The sequence below is a fragment of the Trichosurus vulpecula genome, chromosome 3 (genome assembly GCF_011100635.1).
Source record: "Trichosurus vulpecula isolate mTriVul1 chromosome 3, mTriVul1.pri, whole genome shotgun sequence".
In the NCBI taxonomy this organism is placed as follows: domain Eukaryota; kingdom Metazoa; phylum Chordata; class Mammalia; order Diprotodontia; family Phalangeridae; genus Trichosurus; species Trichosurus vulpecula.
The window spans coordinates 308,046,690-308,066,595 of NC_050575.1; the positions used below are offsets into that span (position 1 = coordinate 308,046,690).

General features: G+C 38.8%; 1 protein-coding gene across 1 annotated transcript in view; it reads right to left on the reverse strand.

Annotated features, from left to right (window-relative positions):
• Window positions 1–19,906, reverse strand: part of KCNU1 (potassium calcium-activated channel subfamily U member 1) — a gene marked incomplete at its 5' end in the record, with an annotated part of 434,479 nt that overhangs the window by 407,260 nt on the left and 7,313 nt on the right. Inside the window, 4 exon segments of the mRNA XM_036750000.1 lie at window positions 1,055–1,116; window positions 5,955–6,063; window positions 12,736–12,745; window positions 13,457–13,471. Of these exon segments, the coding sequence (XP_036605895.1) occupies window positions 1,055–1,116; window positions 5,955–6,063; window positions 12,736–12,745; window positions 13,457–13,471 (196 nt within the window).

The window sequence follows — 19,906 nt, forward strand, 5'->3', positions numbered from 1 at the left end:
TTAGTAAACTTTCCAGGGATGTGTACATTGATAATGAGGTTGACATCCGCATTGCTAGAGCTAGCTAAGTGTTTGGTAGGCTCCGAAGGAAAGTGTGAGAGAGAAGAGGTATTAGACTGACTACCAAACTGATGGTCTATAGAACCATTGTGCTGACCTCATTGTTGTATGCCTGTGAAACCTGGACAGTATACCAGTGCCATGCCAGGAAACTGAATCACTTCCATTTGAATTGTCTTAGGAAGAGTCGAAGATCACCTGGCAAGATAAGATACCAGACACTGAGGTCCTTTCTATAACTATGCCAAGCATTCAAACTCTACTGCAGTGAGTGCAACTACAATGGGCTGGCCAAACGTATGCTTGCCAAAGACTATTTTATGGAGAACTCACACAGGGCAAGGGTTCACATGGTGGTGAGAAGAAGCGATACAGGGACACTGTCAAGGTCTCTCTTAAGAACTTTGGAATTGATTGTGTGACATGGGAGACATTGGCACAGGACTGCTGAGCATGGTGTGCCCTCATCAGAGAAAGTGTAGTGCTCTGCGAGCAAAGCAGAATTGAAGTAGCTCAAAAGAAACACGAGATATGCAAATTTAAAGAATCCACCCCAAGTGTTCACATGTACTATTTGTGCCTGACCTGTGGCAGAGCATTCCAAGCTCATATTGGTCTGATCAGACAGAGTCAGAACTCAGTAACTTGACTTTAAAATAGAGATGTCATTTTTGGTCCTCTTTGAGAATAAAGGACAACAACCAACCAACTATCCATGGCCTCTCCTCACTGTGGTTATCTATAAATGTTTAGTCCAATATGGATTTTGAGCACTCAGCATATATTTGTTGACTGACTGGATGACTAGTGGATGGAATGAATTTTTTTCATTCTTATGTCTTGGGTAAAATCACAGAGTCATAGAATCCAAGAGTTGGAAGGCACCTTAGAGGTTCAACCCTACCTGAGCAGGAATTCCCTCTACAACATCCCTGACAAGTGGTCAACCAGAAAATAGGAATGTTTCAGTTGAGCCTGGTCTGGTTACACTTACTCTGCCGAGTTGATGAAATAGATTACAAGAGACCCAATGTTCAGTGCAAAGATAAGGATCATCTGAAAATACAAATGGTAACAAGAAAATGTCCAAGTTAATTTATGTTCCTTCTCTCACTCTCTCTCTCACTCTCTCTCTCTCTCTCTCTCTCTCTCTCCCCTCTCCCTCTCCCCCTCTCTCTCTCCATGTTGCTATTAGAACTCTTAATTGTGCACAAAATTTTTATTATCGTTATTTTCCTTTATTCTGCAGTATGAACACTCTGACTTGAACAGGCCACATGTTTTATCAATTCCTGTCCTTCTGCCTTAACTCATAGTTGGTGTAGTTTCTGTAAAATGGGGACAATACCCATGATAACTTACCATTCAACGTTGTTGTGAGAATCAAATGAGATAAATGAAGTACAGGATAAATATAAAGGCATTAGATCAATGTCAGTTATTATTAGTTAGGGGTTGTTTCATGAAGGGGTTGCATGGAGGGGTGTGCTGGAACTCGCTCATAAAAGCTGATTGTTAAGTGTTCAGCCTGAGCATTGATTGGCACATGCTACAAATATGGGCTTGATTTATTGTTCTTTGTCTAGAATGTGATGAAGAAAACATTAATAATGTAGATACAATTTAAAAGAGTGTCATGTGTACATTATCCCTGCCTCAGAGAGCATGTTGTTAAACATTTATTGGCACACCCTTGGTTCCATCGATCATCTGGTAAAGAGGAAGAATAAGCAAACTCTAAAAGGTAAGCTCCTCAAAGGCATAGGCTGTTTCATTTTGGTCTTTGTATTACCACTGTCTTGCACGTATTTGTCACATAATAGGAGATTAGGAAGTGTTCATGGATTGATTGATTTGATTATAACACTTACATTACATTTTTATATTAGCAATGTTCAGAGATCTAGATATTTTTCTGGCCCCCTCTACTAGCACTAGCTACTAATGTCTTCCACTCATAGGTTACCTTGTTATTTGTTTTTATATTTTGTATATGTCTATACATGTAAATGTTTCCCTCATTTGGACTGTAAGTTCTTGAGGGCAGAGACTATTTTTTATTTGTTTGTTTTGCTTTTCTTTGTATTCTTAGCACAAGTGGCATATGGTAGGTGATTAATAAATGCTTACAGGTTTACTGAGATAGGGAGGCCCTCAACCCATTGCATAAACCGCATTTGGGCTCCTATGAGAGAACATGAATAAGCATCTCAGAAGATGAACAAAAAATGGATGGACTAAAATTTGTATCATTGTAGGAAGAATCTCCATTGATGAGATCACACATTCCTGATGGTTTCAAATTATTAATAAGTCCATTCTGATTATCATCATGATCATTCTTATTCTTCTCATTACATATTATTATTGACTTTCTTTTTCTTAAATGGAGATTGATATAGCCCTAAGACAAGTTACTATTCTGTTGTTGTTGTTGTTGTTAATATTATAATTATTAACCTCAGTTTAGAATGCTCTTGCTTCTGCATTCTCTGAGTATATCCATGCTTTGAAGTCTATCTTGTCACTCTTCTTCCATGAGAAGTTTTCCCTGATTATTTCACACTCCACTAATTTGTTCCTTCTCCAACATGCTATTAATAGTCTATATCATAATTAGATAGTTGAATCTGTATTGTGTAGTATTCTATTCAATTCAATGATTATTGAGCACCTACTATAAATAAGATTCTGTGCTGCCCTCTGGTGAACAAAGGTGAAATAAGACACAGACCCTGACCTCCGTGACCTTACAGTCTCATAGAGGCATAAAAAAGCCTCACAAATTGTATTGTTCATCAGTTATGTCATGTGTTAAATTTAGTCTTCCTTCATACTTCAGACTTCTTCAGAGGTTGGGACTGTTTTATTCTTTAATCTCTCTAATACCTAACCTAGTTGTTAGCACATAAAAGACACTTTAAAAAAGGGGGAAAGGATTAAGGATGTTATTCTCTGAAAACTTCAAAAATCTTTTGGGGATAAAACCCCTTTATCTCCAGTCTAGAATTACGTTTTCATTTCTGACTATTTGTTCACTTGCCTACCAATTGGCAGAGGGGAGAAAAATAAATCCATTGAGTTATTTCGGCGAGAACTTCCTTCCCTAATTATTCTCAATCCAAATCAAGCTTCGGTGTATATGAATGATACATTGACTACTTTGTTTCTCACTCATTGTATACTTTCTACATCCTATGAAATATATACCTTGCCCAAAGGCATTATGGTGAATATGGTCATGACAAAGCCTTTGTACTCCCATAAGGAAGGGTTTGATAACTTCAGCCACTATGTGCAAGTATCCCCTGAAGGCTTTAAGTCTTTACTGTAGTACATTAATTTTGTTATAAAAGAAAAACCCACATGCTTTAAGGAATGGACTTTTTTGTTGTAAAAAATGTACTTACTAAAAGTCATATTAAAAATTGTCCCTTGTTGTAATTTCTAATGGGTGATGCATCTGCGTACCTGACCTATCATTAGCTACAACTCCAAAAGTACCACTGGCAGTCTTGCCTCTAGGCTTTCACAAACATTGTCACTTGGAATGCCATTTTCCTATGCCTGCCCAATTCCTATACTTCCTTCAAGACCCAGTACATATATCATTGATTCCATCAAATCTTTCCTTTTCCTACCAGTACAATGAAAAACTTATTTCATTCTTTCAGTCACCAGGCATAAGCATCCACCATATTCAGGGCACTATGCTGAATGCTGGAGTGAATATAAAGTTTAGGTATGATATATTCCTTGCCCTCATAGAGTGTATAGTCTAATGGTCTTCATCTTCTGGAATAACACAACATTTGTAACATTCTTATTATACTTTCATCTTATACTATGGAGAATAGTTATTTGTTGGTAGGTATGTCTTATATTCCTTAATAGACAATAAGCTCTGTAAGGGCAGAGGCCATGTATTCTTCTCCTTAGCAAGGGACACAAACTCCTCTTAGGTCTTTCTACAGTCTTTTGCTCAGGGGTGATTTTGCAAATGAATGTTGCTATTTGCCTATAGGAGGATCAAATGGATGTCCCACATGATGCTGTGTTAGGATCATTGTAATTTCTAGAGGCAGAATTGGTTCAGATTTCAATTCTGCCCCAAATTAACTGTGGCTTTAGGTTGCTCAGTGACTTAACTGTTCATAGAGGACCACCATGTGTAATAACTAATAAAAGCTTGCTTTACAGATGTGAACTACTGGTAGATAGGGGGAATACACTGAATGATCTAAATTAGTGGTTTAGATGGCCTTCATAGTTGAAGCCACAGCCCCCTTGGAGAGGCTGTAGAATCACCTAAAGGGATCCAAGGCCTGGATCCAAGAAGCGTTTATCCAATTGGAGGGTGCAGAGATGAGTTACATCCCTGTCCATCTTCATAGGCAATTAAGATTTGCTGCCAACACAACCAGTTCTAATCTTCACCCTTTACCTAATAATTTCCTCCACTCCCTTTCACCAGTCCTGTAGCCCTACAAGTTTCCCAGCATCCTTCCTCAGAAGGCCTCAGTCCTTCAGAGCAATTATAATTGAACACCTCTTACAGCAGCTATACAGATATCATTTGGAAAATCATCATTTCCCTACCATCCCCCAGCCTCAGTATATTGCTGGGGTTGATATGGATAGGAGTGGATGATTAAAAAGTTTGGATCACATTGATCTCTATTCTTCGGCACAAACTAAAAAACAAAACAAAAAACCTTCCAAAGCTTCCCTATTATACATTATTATATACTACTTCAGGGCATCGACTAGCACCTTACACAGGGCCTTGCATTTACTAGGGGCTCAAAAATGTTTATTGAATTGAAAGGAAGATACACAGAGAATGATTATAAATTGTTGATGAATTTTGAAACTTTTGAAAATACTGTAGGGAAATTAGTTTAAATTTTTATTCAAGCACCTTTGTTTAGGGATGCACTCCTACTAAACAGAGCAGGTTGGAATTGAAGCCATTTGTTCAAGGCAGGCACTCCTAAAATATCTGTATTTGTTTCTTATAGCTAAAATATAATTTTATAGTTAAGGGTGTATTTAGGCAGGGGAAATTAATTACTTCATCTTATTGGAGAACACCAGGAATAAGTGGTTTCATTTTGTTTCTACACTGTATCATAGTGATATAAAGCTTTTCCCTCTATTTCTATCCTAATAGATGTAGTGATAAGAAGAATTTCTGAGAAAAGAAAGATTGGAAGAAAAGAAAAAAAATGGGTGAAAGTATTTAATTTAATTATCCCATATAGCTTAGATAGAGGATGGTAACTGAGAAAGGATTTATATTTCCTCACTTAGTGTTAACAAGTCAATGATATTTTGTTGGTAAGTAAGTTTAAAAATCAAGAAAATTACATACACACATACTTTTCACTTGAATTGATTTTTAAAAAGAGATTAACCAGTGAGAAAGGTACCAAATTATACCTCGAGTAATTTTTTTTAAAGAGTGCTCTAAAATAATTATCTAGTTCCATGGTTAATGGTGTTCAACTGAAGTCTTTTAAACATATTTAAGGTAATAAGTTTTTAAAAAATGAAGAACATGCTTCATTTTATTTCAGTCTAATGCACTTGTGATTTCAATGTTATTGCATATGGCTTTTTCTGTCCTTGGGCAATGTGTCTAAATGTCTGGTTAAGACCTTCATAGAGGAAAGAAAACCTCTTTTCAAATAAGATACTATGACATTGAAACAATGAAGGGACAATACATGTCAAAGAAGTCAAGAAGAGATAGTTAAAAATGGTCTGGCAGGTTAGCAACAGGACATCTATGATTTGACCCTCCATTAGCTATGGAAATCTGATCATAATTACTTTATCTTAATGATTGAACATCTTCTTCCCCAAACAAGTAATAAATAAAACCTACTTACCAGTACACGACCCACAGAGGTCTGTGCTGAGAGCATCATGTGTATATGCTTTCGAAAAGCTCCACGAAATTTGCTTATCTTCACTAGACCCGTTTGTGACATATCTGACCTTAACAGACCCTAGGAACAAGAGAAACTCATTCAGAGAGTATAAGTGCTAGACCTCAGAGAAAAGATACTCTTTTCTCCAGATGGAGCTTTGTGAGTTACAGCCTTTTATCTAAGGTCTCTGCTCTCCCTGGGATTATCTGCCAGACTCTTTACACATTCCTATAGATCCAGCTATTCCAGGATATATCTGCATTAGCGAAGATGCTTAGCTTTAACGTTTGCAAAAAGCCTTACAAATATCATCTCATTTTATCCTCAGAACAACTTTAGAAGGCAGGTGTCTTTATGATCCCCATTTTATAGATAAGTGGCCTGAGGCAGACAGAAGGTTAAGTGACGCTTTCCCAGGGTGATGCAGCTTGCAAATGTGTAAAGCTGGATTTGAACTCCATTCTTCCTGATTCCGGCTCTCTCCCCACTGTGTTACTTGGTTTTTGGGATGTGGGATGGGGGGAGTGTTCACTAAAAAAAGAGAAGGGTGGACTTTGCCCCTATTGTTCTCTTGACCCCTGGGAAATCACTTAGCTTTACAAGGCAGAGGGATACTAGTTAGTTATTTCCTCATGATCTACAATTACGACTCTTTGGGTTCATGGTTCTTTGACCTCCCTGTCCCTAAGGAATTTGATCAGTATTCTGTATCATATATATACATTACCATGAGCTTATAAATAGGACACTCAACAACATTTGTGGATTTTGCATGTGAGAATTAAGAAAGGTCTTAGAGATCACCTATTCCAACCTATACTTATAGTAGGAATCCCATTTAGATTCCTGACAAGTGGTTATTGGGTCACTTTACAGGCCGCTAGGTGGACAAATGGATAGAGCACAAGTTCTGGAGTCAGCAAGATCTGAAACCAAATCTAGCCTCAAACACTTATGAGTTACATGACCCTGGGGAAGGAACTTAAGTTTCCTCAACTGTAAAATGGAGATAATGATACCTACCTCCTAAGGTTGTTGTCAGGGTTAAATGAGATAATATTTATAAAGTGCTTAACACAATGCCTGGCACATAGTTGATATTGTTTGTTCTTCATTCTTGAAGAGAACTATAACATCAAGAAAGTGATGCCACCACTTGCTAGTGAATTGAATTTAAGTGAGAGAATGCTATGCAAAGTCACCAGCCTCACTATCTCCTCCGAAGCCATCTGGATCCAGTGGCAAAGTAGAGATCAGTACAACTGGAGATGGCCCCTGCCTGGCATATAGTAGGTACTTAATAAATGCTTATTCTCTTCTCCTTCCCTTCTTTCACCTGAAGACCTCCCAAGGCATCCTCGTTATATCCTATTCCACTGTACAAATGTTCTAATTGTTAGGAACTTCTTTAAAAGATATATTTTTGTATGAGGGGCATGGGTGATGATATGTACATAGACAGATACATACAGAAAAAATAAAAGTAATCTTAGAAAGGCAGAGCCAAATAGCTGGGAAGATTGGGAAAGGCCTCCTACAAAATGTGACATTTGAGCTGAGACTTAAAGGAAGCCAAGGAAGGCAGGAGAAGGAGGTGAGAAAGATCATTTCAGGTCTGTGATACAGCAAGTAAAAGAAATGGAAGGGGAAAATGAGGTTTTCTTCATAATAGCAAGAAGGCAGTGTGGCTAGAGGGGATTAATATGTAAGAAGGCTAAAAAGATAGGTAGGGGTCAGGTTTCAAAGGGTTTTTTTATTTTTTTAAATGTGTTTTTATGTGATCCTAGAGATAATTCGGAATCACTGGAGTTTAATAGAGTACAACATTTAATATATATAATAAAATAATATTTTTATTTGATATGTCACACATATGCTTCAGGAAAATCACTTTGGCATTTTTGGGAGTGAAGTAGGCCTGAGGAGAGAAGAGGTTTAGAAAAGCTGCTGTGGTAAGTGAGATTAAAAAAATCAACAAATGAAAAGTAGAACTGCTCTAGTGAGGGCCCAGTTGAGATTAGTTCACAGATTTGCAGTTGATTCTGGCAGCACAGTTTGGTGACTTTTTCCAGTTCTGGTTGCATCAATTTTGGAACATAGTTTTAGAGAGTTGCCTGGTGAAGGGAGATGGAATGGAGATGGGCTAGGAGAGAGTGAGGAAGGGGAAGGGGAGGGCACTGAGAGGAAAGTAACTTGCCAGGACTCACAAAACCACTAACTGTCAACCATGGAACCTGAAGACAGGTCTTCTTCATTCTAAAGTCTTTTCTCTAACTGTCCACTTCACTGTGAATCATCATTTCAAATTCATCTTTTTCAACAAGGGCAAAATCTACTTCTCTGAAACTTCCACCCATTGTGCTTCTAGGTCTTGTCTCTAGAGCACAGTAAATTTAATCTCTATTTCGCATGGTAACTCTTCAGTCAGCTGACTATAGTAACCATGCTCTCTATGTGTCTTCCTGTATCTAGATTAAACATCCCCAATTCTCCAGGCCAAATATTTTCCTCCTGGATTTGAATATCCTCATTATCCTGTTCATCCTCCTTTAAATGTTAATATACCTAATTAAATGTGGTACTCAGTACCAAACAGTATTCTATGAATTGTTAGATGAGGAAGATTCTGTCTACAACATTCTTTTGTTCTACCTTTCAAGTACCCTGGTTAAAAGACTTGAATGAGGTTAGTCAGATGTGATTTTAAGACCTGTGGATGCTGAAATAAGGCTACTGCTGTGGGTGGGAGAAGAGCTTAACCAAGGCTGCCATCTAGAAGCTTCCTATTTTAACCAAGTGAGGAAGGGCTGTGCGAGGTCACCAGCTTCACTTTCTCCTCCAGAGTCATCTGGATCCAGTGACCAGATATTCATCAGGATGACTGGAGATGACCCAGCATATAATGGGAGGCCCTGACTCTTTTAGGCTCAGACCTTTTCATCTACTCACTTAGAGTGAGGTAATACCCATTCAGTGAATGGGCCTCTTTAAGAAGTGAGTCAAGGGATGGCCCCTTTAATTAGAAAAAAAGGAAAAAAATATCAAGCTAGAAGGGGAAGACCCTCAGGGTTGCTGTTCCAAAGAGAAACAGTTAACCGTTGACATTCACTCTAAGCCAGGAGGGCCCAAAATATAGCCATGAAGTGGAGATTGGGCAGAAACCTATTGTGGTCCAATGTATAAGCTTCAGAGTGAACTGAGTTTAAGGTTTTGTGGAAGGAAGGAAGGAGAGAAGAGAAAGGAGAGAGAAAGTGAGGCTGGCAACCTTGCACAGCCGTCCTTGACTCAAATCAAAGTCAACTGCAAGTCATGTCATCATTTCTCTGATGCCATGGTCCTCTTTGTAAACAAGGGCAAACACAACCTGTGAGGAGACATACCTGCCTGAATGGGGACCCAGCTAGTTGGGTAACTCATCTTGCCCTCCCTCTCAGTTTCAGTCTCCTTCTCCTCTCCAAAGGAAGGTAAATTTTGATGGCCATAAGCTGCCCACTTAACTTGGGGTTTACTGGCTAGATTCCTTCCTCCCTTCTTTCCTTCCTTCCTTCTTGCCTTCTTTCCTTCCCAGTGCACTCTGAAGCTCATACTTTGGATGACAATAGATCCCTGCTCAAGCAATCGGGAAGGTCTTCCCCTCCCAGCTTGATATTTTTCTTTTTTTTCCTAATTAAAGAGGCCATCCCTTGACTCACTTCTTAAAGAGGCCTATTCACTGAATGTCCATTACCTCACTCTAAGTGAGTAACAAAAAGGCCTTAGCCTAAAAGGGCCAGGGTGTTCCATTGCATCCTGGGTCGTCTCCAGTCATTCTGATGTATATCTGGTTACTGGATCCAGATGGCTCTGGAGGAGAAAGTGAAGCTGGTGACTTTGCACAGCCTTTCCTCACTCAAATAAAATTCAACTGCAAGTCATGTCATAATTTCCCTGACGCTATCGTCCTCTTCAAAAACAAAGGACAAACACAACAATTTTAACCAAGTATTTTTGATGGCTAGGTACTAAGTTTCCTGTTTCTATACTGATAAACTACTGAAAATTCTGTCAGCACCTCCTAAATTTGTCACTGTGGGAAACAGCTTCCTTTGTCCCACCCAATGTCTAGCTCTGCACAGACACATATTGCCTTCTTTCTTAGAAAACTCAAAATGGCTCCCACTGATTGCCATTTCCTTTCTATGCATTAAGAAAGTGGCCATTCAATAAATTACTCTAAAAGTATTCCTGAGATTTATGTCAAACTCATTGGGTTATAGTTTGGTGAATATAACTGTTAACCTTTTAAAGCTGGGGTTAATATTTTTAAATGGGGACTATATTTCCCGATTTCTGGCACTTGGCTCATTTTTTATAGTCCTTCAAAGATCAGTGGTAGCACTTCAGCAATTATATCTATGAGTTCTTTCAGCTTCCTGGGGCATAACTCATTTGAGCCAAGAAATTTTAACAGCCACTAGCTGTTCTGTTTTTGTTTTTTTGTTCTTTGGTTTTTTTTCTGTCTCCTTTGTCTTTGGTTCAATTTTACTCTTAACCATCTTTGTTCCTAACTGCATTCTCCCTGGAAGACTCTGCTTTATTTAAAAGATTAAGGTTGGCTGTATTCCTATGCTTTCATCTTTACTTTAACTTATTTCTGTCTTTATACTTATCTTGTCATCTTTCCTACCAGTCTGTGACAAAAAAAGATATTTCTCTCTTCTCTCAATGACATCTTTATTTACTCTTGCCCTCATCTACTTCTGCCTCCTAAGTTGTGTTCGATTAACCTCCCTATTTCTTCTCCATTTTTTATCTCAAGTGTTGACTACCCTTCTACTTTCAGAATACTAAGCATTTAACATTTTTGAATATCCCTGTCCCTCTTTCTTGAAACTGTATTCTTTTCATAGTCACTAGCAGGTTTTCTTCTTTGTATTTTTTTCAAAATTGTTCTCCCTGCCTCAACTATCTCTTTATTCCAGTACATCTCCATTTAGTCCTCAAAATGATATTTGTAAAGTGCAAGTTTAGCCATGGTACTTTCCCATTTAATCAGTTATAGTGGTTCCCTATTTCTTCCAAAATCAAATAAAGATTCTTCTGTTTGGTAACCTGACTCCCTTTCACCTTTTCAATATTCTTGTACCATAACTCCTCAAACTTAGTTCATAATCCCTCCCTCCCCTAATTGCTCTGTGCTTCCTATCCCCTCCCCTGAATTCCTCTGCGACCAGGGCCTTCTTGCTGTTTCTCCTATTATCTATTCAATATCCCAACACCAAGCATTTTCATTTTCTGTCTCTACCCCTCCTATACCTGGAACTTTCTCCCTCCTTGTCCTCTTTATCATTCATTGCCTCTGGCTTCCCTGACTTCCTTCATATCTCACCTAAAATCCTACCTCTTCAAAAAGCCTTTCCCAATACTGCTTAATGCTAGTGCCTTTCCTCTATGGAATTTCTCTAATACACCTTGTTGGTATTTAGTAGTTTCCACATTTTCTCCCCCAGCAGACTACAAGTGCCTTGAGACCAGAGCATCTCTTTTACCTTTCTTTGTATCCTTAGCACTCCACATAGTGCCTAAAATGTAGTAGTTGCTTATTGACTAGTTATTTGCTGCAATCCCAAAATATGTGTTTTCCTCTGCACTTAGTCCTTTTTCCACTACTGTCTTTCTCAATTCTTCTTCTGGGGAAATTATTGTCTTATATGGTTATAGTTATCACCTATACCCTGAAAGCAGTTGGATAGGGAACCTGGCCTGGAGTCAGGAACACTCATCTTCCTGAGTTCAAATTTGGTCTCAGACACTTATTAGTTAGCTGTGTGACCCTGGGCAAGTCACTTAACTCTTTTGGTCTCAGTTTCCTCATATGTAAAATGAGCTGAAGAAGAAAATGGATAACCACAACAGGACCTCAAGAAAACCACAAATGGGGTCACGAAGAGTCTGACACAACTGGAAACAACTGAACAGCAAAATACCTTGAAGATTTCCAAACTACATCTCCAGGGCTAACTTGCCACCCAAGCTCTAGCCCTATATCTCTAAAAACTTATAGAAAATTTCTATTTAGATGAAATCTTTAGAATTTGAGATGTCAATGTGACTAAATAAAAATCTATTAACTAACATTGAACTCTGCATCATTGTCCAGACCTAAAGGCCACATAATTGTTTCAGTCTCTTTATTTCTATTACTTGTACTACTATTCTACCAATTTTAAAACCTTGGGAGTCTTTAATGATTCCTCTTATAGTGGGCCTGGATGCTGTGATAGAAACATGGGGCATAGTGGACATTTTGGGAGAGAAACATGTAATGAACTCTCTCTAGACTGAAAAAGGAGTGTTTCCAAAACTTATTGAACCTCCTTAAAGGTTGCTTTTGCTTCCCTGAAAGCTGCTTTTAACTCTTTGTGTGTTGATTTCACCAGGGTATCACTGAGTAAGTTTTATTGAAAGCTTATTGAAAAAGTAATTGTTGGGGGTGGAGCCAAGATGGCGGCTGGTAAGCAGGGACTAGAGTGAGCTCAGTACCCGAGTCCCTCCAAAAACCTATAAAAAATGGCTCTGAACTAATTCTGGAACGGCAGAACCCACAGAACAGCAGAGGGAAGCAGGGCTCCAGCCCAGAACAGCCTGGATGGTCTCTGGGTGAGGTCTATTCCACACGGAGCTGGGAGCTGGGAGCTGGGAACGGAGTGGAGCAGAGCCCAGCCTGAGCGGTGTGGACCATCCAGACCAGAAGCCGGGCGGAGGGGGCCCTAGCGCCCTGAATATGTGAGCTGCGGCAGTTACCAGATCCCTCGACCCACAAATACCAAAGACTGCAGAGAAGGTTAGTGGGAAAAGCTGCGGGAGTGGAAGGAGTTCCCGGTTCTGCTTCCAGCCCCGGGGGCAGTGGAGGTGGGGCAGCTACGGCTGTTGTTACTTCCGGCCCCAGGCCCACCTGGTGGGAGGAATTAAGTGGCGGATCAGAGCAGGGGTGCACAGCCTGCCGAAGATCTAAGCCCAGTCTAGACTGGGGGTTCTTGGGGAAGGAGGAGTGCGGCTCTGACACAGCTGGCACCTCTCCCCCAAACGTAGAACATAGAACTCGTTAGTCTACAAGTAGTCATACCCCACTGAAAAACTCAAGGGTCTAGTTAGTTGGTTGGGAATCTGGCCAGGCAGCGAAAACGCGCCCAGATTCAGTCTCAGACTTTGAATTCTTTCTTTGGTGACAAACAAGACCAAAACATACAGCCTAAAGAAGACAACGAAGTCATAGAGCCTACAACCAAAGCCTCCAAGAAAAACATGAACTGGCCCCAGGCCATAGAAGAACTCAAAAAGGATTTGGAAAAGCAAGTTAGAGAAGTAGAGAAAAATTGGGAAGAGAAATGAGAAGGATGCGAGAAAACCATGAAAAACAAGTCAATGACTTGCTAAAGGAGACCCAAAAAAATACTGAAAAATACACTGAAGAAAACAACACCTTAAAAAACAGACTAACTCAAATGGCAAAAGAGCTCCTAAAAGCCAATGAGGAGAAGAATGCCTTGAAAGGCAGAATTAGCCAAATGGAAAAGGAGGTCCAAAAGACCACTGAAGAAAATACTACTTTTAAAATTAGATTGGAGCAAGTGGAAGCTAGTGACTTTATGAGAAATCAGGATATTATAAAACAGAACCAAAGGAATGAAAAAATGGAAGACAATGTAAAATATCTCCTTGGAAAAACCACTGACCTGGAAAATAGATCCAGGAGAGATAATTTAAAAATTATTGGACTACCTGAAAGCCATGATCAAAAAAAGAGCCTAGATACCATCTTTCAAGAAATTATCAAGGAGAACTGCCCTGATATTCTAGAGCCACAGGGGAAAATAGAAATTGAAAGAATCCATCGATCACCTCCTCAAATAGATCCCAAAAAGAAATCTCCTAGGAATATTGTCGCCAAATTCCAGAGCTCCCAGATCAAGCAGAAAATACTGCAAGCAGCCAGAAAGAAACAATTTGAGTATTGTGGAAATCCAATCAGAATAACCCAAGATCTGGCAGCTTCTACATTAAGAGATCGAAGGGCTTGGAATGCGATATTCCGGAGGTCAATGGAGCTAGGATTAAAACCTAGAATCACCTACCCAGCAAAACTGAGTATCATGTTCCAAGGCAAAATATGGATTTTCAATAAAATAGAGGACTTTCAAGGTTTCTCAGTGAAAAGACCAGAACTGAATAGAAAATTTGACTTTCAAACACAAGAATCAAGAGAACCATGAAAAGGTAATCAAGAAATGGAAATTGCAAGGGACTTACTAAAGTTGAACTGTTTTGTTTACATTCCTACATGGAAAGATGATGTGTATGATTCATGAGACCTCAGTATTAGGGTAGTTGAAGGGAATATGCATATATATATATATATATGTTTATGTATATATATATATATAAGTGAATGTGTATGTATGTATATATCTATGTGTATATGTATGTATGTGTATGTATGTGTATATGTATATGTGTTTTTTATATATATGTGTGTTTATATGTGTGTGTATATATATATATATATATATATATATATGTAAAAGAGAGAGAGCAGATACATGGTGAGTTGAAGATGAAGGGAAGATATCTAAAAGAAATAAAATGAAATTAAGGGATGAGAGAGCAACATAGTGAGAGAGAGAGATAGGGAGAGATAGAATGGGGTGGATTATCTTGCATAAAGGTGGCAGGAGGAAGCAGTTCTGTGGGAGGAGGGGAGAGGGCAGGTGAGGGGGGAATGAGTGAACCTTGCTCTCATCAGATTTGGCCTGAGGGGGAATACCATACATACTCAGTTGGGTATCTTACCCCACAGGAAAGAAGAGGCAGGAAGATAAAAAAAAATAAAAGGGGGGGGGATAATGGAAGGGAGGGCAAATGGGGGTGGAGGTAATCAAAACAAACACTTTGGAAAGGGGACAGGGTTAAGGGAGAAAATTCAATAAAGCGGGATGGGTTGGGAAGGAGCAAAATGTAGTTAGCCTTTCACAACATGAGTATTGTGGAAGGGTTATACATAAAGATACATGTGTGGCCTAGGTTGAATTGCTCAACTTCTTAGGGGGGTGGGTGGGAAGGGAAGAGGGGAGAGAATTTGGAACTCAAAGTTTTAAAATCAGATGTTCAAAAACAAAAATAGTTTTTGCATGCAACTAAAAAATAAGATACACAGGCAATGGGGTGTAGAAATTTATCTTGCCCTACAAGAAGGGAAGGGAAAAGGGGATGAGAGGGGAGGAGGGGTGATAGAGCGGAAGGCTGACTGGGGAACAAGGCAACCAGAATACAAGCCATCTGGGAGTGGGGGGGAGGGTAGAAATGGGGAGAAAATTTGTAATTCAAACTGTTGTGAAAATCAATGCTGAAAACCAAATATGTTAAATAAATAAATTTAAATTTAAAAAAAATATTAAAGAAAATAAATAAAAATGTAATAGAACATTAAAAAAAAAGAAAAAGTAATTGTTTATCTGAACCCTCAGGCTCCAAGTGAAGCATTGTACCAAATGTGGAACTCCACTTGGAACAGTCAAAATTCTCATTAAGTTAAATGAGATAATAATATGTGTAGAAGTGCTTTGAAATCATAAAACTTTATATGGTCATATAAATATCAACTAGTATTCATATGATTGCTAAATCCAATTAATATTTTTATACTGTTTCTCAGGTTCATCCATTCACCACCAATCTTACCACAACCACTTAAGAACAAGGTGCCATTTTACTCCTGGATTACTTGACTGCCCTCCAGGCTGTCTTCCTGCCTTAGTCATTTCTCCATCAAAAGGCCTGCTACCCAGTGAAAGTTCCTAACATGTCAAATCTTTGCTAAAAAAAAAACCCTGCAATGACTACATACTGACAAAAAAAATTTAAACCCTCCCCCCTGGCTTTCAATGACCTTGATAATGTTAATACATCGGGCCCAACTTTCTGACCTCCAGCGCTCTCCCCCTGTTCTTCCTTCTTTCCTGCCTTCCTGCCTTCCTCCCCTCCCTCCTTTCGTTCCTTTCTTTCCCTCCTTCCTTCCTTTCCTCCCTCCCTTATTTTTCTAGAGAGGAAAATCCTTCTAATGCTAATCATATTTTCTGCAACTGATACTCTTGAGAGAGAGTTTTCTCTGGGATACTGAGAAGTTAAATAAACTACCCAAGGTTACTCAGCTAATATGGGTCAAAGACAGGATAGGAAAAAAAAAAAGCTTTTCTTGGCTCCCAGGCCTACTTTCTCTCCATTACACCACATTGCCCCTGCCCCTCCCAACCATATTTACAAATCTTCCTCTGTATTGTTCTCCAAATCTAACTGCCTTCCTTACTCTTCTTATGATATAAAATACTCATGCCTATTTGTCTTTGCTTGTTCTATGTCCTAGAATTTTCCTCTTCATTGCTGCTTGTACCTATTTTATTAATCTTTCAATTAATGGATACACATAATGACCAATATCCAATATAGTCTCTTATAGTAATGATAACAATAATAAATATCACAATAAAAATGTTAACCGTAATAAACTTTTATATAGTGCTTCAACATTTTCCAAGTATTATGTAAGGCATTAGTTCATTTGATCCTCATAACAAAATTGTGAAGCAGATTTGATTATTATCCTGATTTTGCATATAAGGTAACTGAGGCTCAGACAGATTAAATGATTTATTTGATATCAAAAAGTTATGCTGTGTTAGAGGAAGAAATTGACCCTCCATCTTCCTGACTTAGAGTTCAGCTCTCTATCCACTATTCCTTATTGTACTGTATGCAGGGTGAAGTAAATGGATCACAATGATTAGTTCTGGGAACTCCTAATCTAATGTTTGAAACTATTTGAAATTTTATATATTTATGTATATATATATAATATTGTATAATATATGATATATTATAATATATAATTATATATTTTATGTGTTTGTATACGTGCGAGCATATATTGTGTATGTATATACACATAGGTAGATATCTGTATGTGATGGAGTATCAGTTGCATCCAACTCTTCGTGAACCCATTTGGGGTTTTCATGACAAAGATACTGGAGTAGTTTCCCATTTCCTTCTTCAGCTCATTTTGTAGATGAGGAACTGAGGCAACCGAGTTAAATAACTTGCCCAGGGTCACCCAATTAGTAAGTGTGTGAGGTCATATTTGCACTCAAGTCCTCTGGCTCTGGCCCAGCACTCTATCCACTGTGCAACCTAACTGCCCCCCATATATGTATGTATATGTATATATGTATACACACCCATATACACATGTATGTACCATACATACATTTATACATAAGTTCTTCAATCCATTGGTGACTGGGAAAGCACAAGAGCATTGTCCATTATCCAGAATCCATGCAAGCACATGTTCAGGACACTCATATACAATAATGATGAACTTCTCCAGGCAACCAAATTTTACCATGATTTTCCACATGCCTTCATGACTGACAGTATCAAAGTACTTGGTCAGATCAATGAGTTTCATGTACAGACTTCTGTTCTGCTCCTGGCATTTCTTCTGGAGTTGTTGGGCAGCAAACACCATATCCACCATTCCTTAGCCCTTTCTGTGTGTGACTTTTTGTTAGCCTCTTTGAGACTGAGATACTACAAAGTATGGATCTATCCTCTTCTGCTTGTGCTAATTTTGGCCTAACAATTAACACCAATAAAACACAGAGTCTCCACCAGCCAGCAACACATCATCTATTCATGGAACCATCAATTATAGCAAATGGAGGAGTTTTGAATGCTATGGATAAATATCTTGGCAGTGTACTTGCTAGGAATGGAAACCTAGATGATGTTGATGGATGCATTGCCCGAGCTACTTCAGTATTTTGGAAGCCTTCAAAGGAAAGTGTGGGAGAGGAGGGATATTTGACTGCCAACCAGACTAAAGGTCTACAGAGTGATTATGCTGACTTCATTATTGTATGCCTGTGAAACCTGGACAATATACCAGCACCATGCCCAGAAACTGAATTGCTTCCATTTGAATTGTCTTAGGAAGATTCTGAAGATCACTTCTCAAGATAAGGTACTGGACATTGAGGTCCTTTCTTGAGCTGAACTGTTGAACATTCAAACTCTATTGCAGAGAGCATAACTCTGATGGGCTGGCAACATTGTTTGAATGCCAAATATAGGTTTTCTTAAAAGACAATTCTATGAAGAACACACAATGTAAGCACTCACATGGAAGTTAGAAGAAGCAATACAAGGATAGTCTCAAGATCTCTTTTCATACCTTGAGACCTTGAGAGGAACTTTGGAATCAATTATGAGACATGGGAGTCACTGGCACAGAGCCATCAGCATGGAGTGCCTGCATCAAAGAAGGTGCTCTATGAGGAAAACAGAATTGCAGTAGCTCAAACTAAATGTGAGATGCACAAATTTAGGGACATTTCCACTCTAAATGTTCATATGACTATTTGTTCCTGATCTGTGGCAGAGCCTTCCAAGTTTCTATTGCTCTGATCAGCCATAGTCGGGCATATCTTGATCCTAATATAGTAATGTCATTTTGGTCCTCTTAAGAATGAAGGACAACAACTAACTAACCAATCAACAAATCTCTGCCTGTCTCTATCCCTCTATCCATATCTTTATCTTTCTATCTAATCTGTATCTTTCTGTATCTCTGTATCATATATATCTATACATAGATATGTCTATGCATTATGTAGGGGTGTGTGTGGAGGAGTATTTGTGTTTAAATGTGTTTATGTATGTGTGTGTCCCTAAAGATATGGACTGCTTTTCATTTTGTCTTTGTATCTCTGGTGCCTAGGATATTGTCTTCCAAGTAGCATATACTTAGTGTTTAATACATTCTCAAAAGTTTAGATTTATTATCTGTCCATCAGATGTAAAACTGGCACTACACACACAGACATATGCAAATACATATACACATATAAACATAGACACATATATGTATACATATATACACATGAATGTATATGTATATGTATGTGCATATATACACACACATATATACATGTAAATATGTGTGTATATGTGCTCATGTTCATTGAGACTGGGAAGATAGGTTAGGGGAAAGATAGGAAATTACTTTAAAAACTAAGCAAGTGTGTTTATATTTATCTTAAAAGGCATAAGAAGCTCGTAAAGTTAATAGAACAGAGGAGTGGCATGGTTAGAAATCTGCTTAAGGAAGTCCCATTGTCAGCAGTTGATGAGTGGAATGGGGAGAAGCTTAAAGAAGGGGGATCCACTAAAGGACTGTTGCATTAATCAAAGTGAGAGACAATTAGGGCCTGGACCAAAGTGATAGCTACATGAGTAGAGAGATGGAATGAGAAAATTTGTAATTGAAACTCTTGTGAAAATTAATGCTGAAAACTAAAAATATTAAATAAATAAATAATGATTTAAGAAAAAGAAAAAAGAGAGAAAAGAAATTTTGTGGCGACTGAAATGGCAACATATGGCAATTAATTGGTTATGTGAGGTGAGGGAGAACAAAGATTCTAGGATAATGCTAAGTTTAAAAACGTGTGAGAGAAGATGGCGGCTGGAAAGCAGGGACTAGCATGAGCTCCCCGCCAAGTCCCTCCAAAAACCTATAAAAAATGGCTCTGAACCAATTCAAGAACTGCAGAACCCACCAAATAGCAGAAGGAAGCAGGGCTCCAGCCCAGGACAGACCGAATGGTCGCTGCATGAGGTCTTTTGCGTGTGGGCCGCGCAGACCAACCAGACCAGGAGCCGGGAAGAGCGGGCCCTAGCACCCTGAATCAGTGAGCTGTGGCAATTGCCAGACTTCTCAACCTACAAACACCAAAGACAACAGAGAACTGCAGAACGCACAAAATAGCAGACAGAAGCAGGGCTCTAGCCCAGGAGAGCCTGGATGGTCTCTG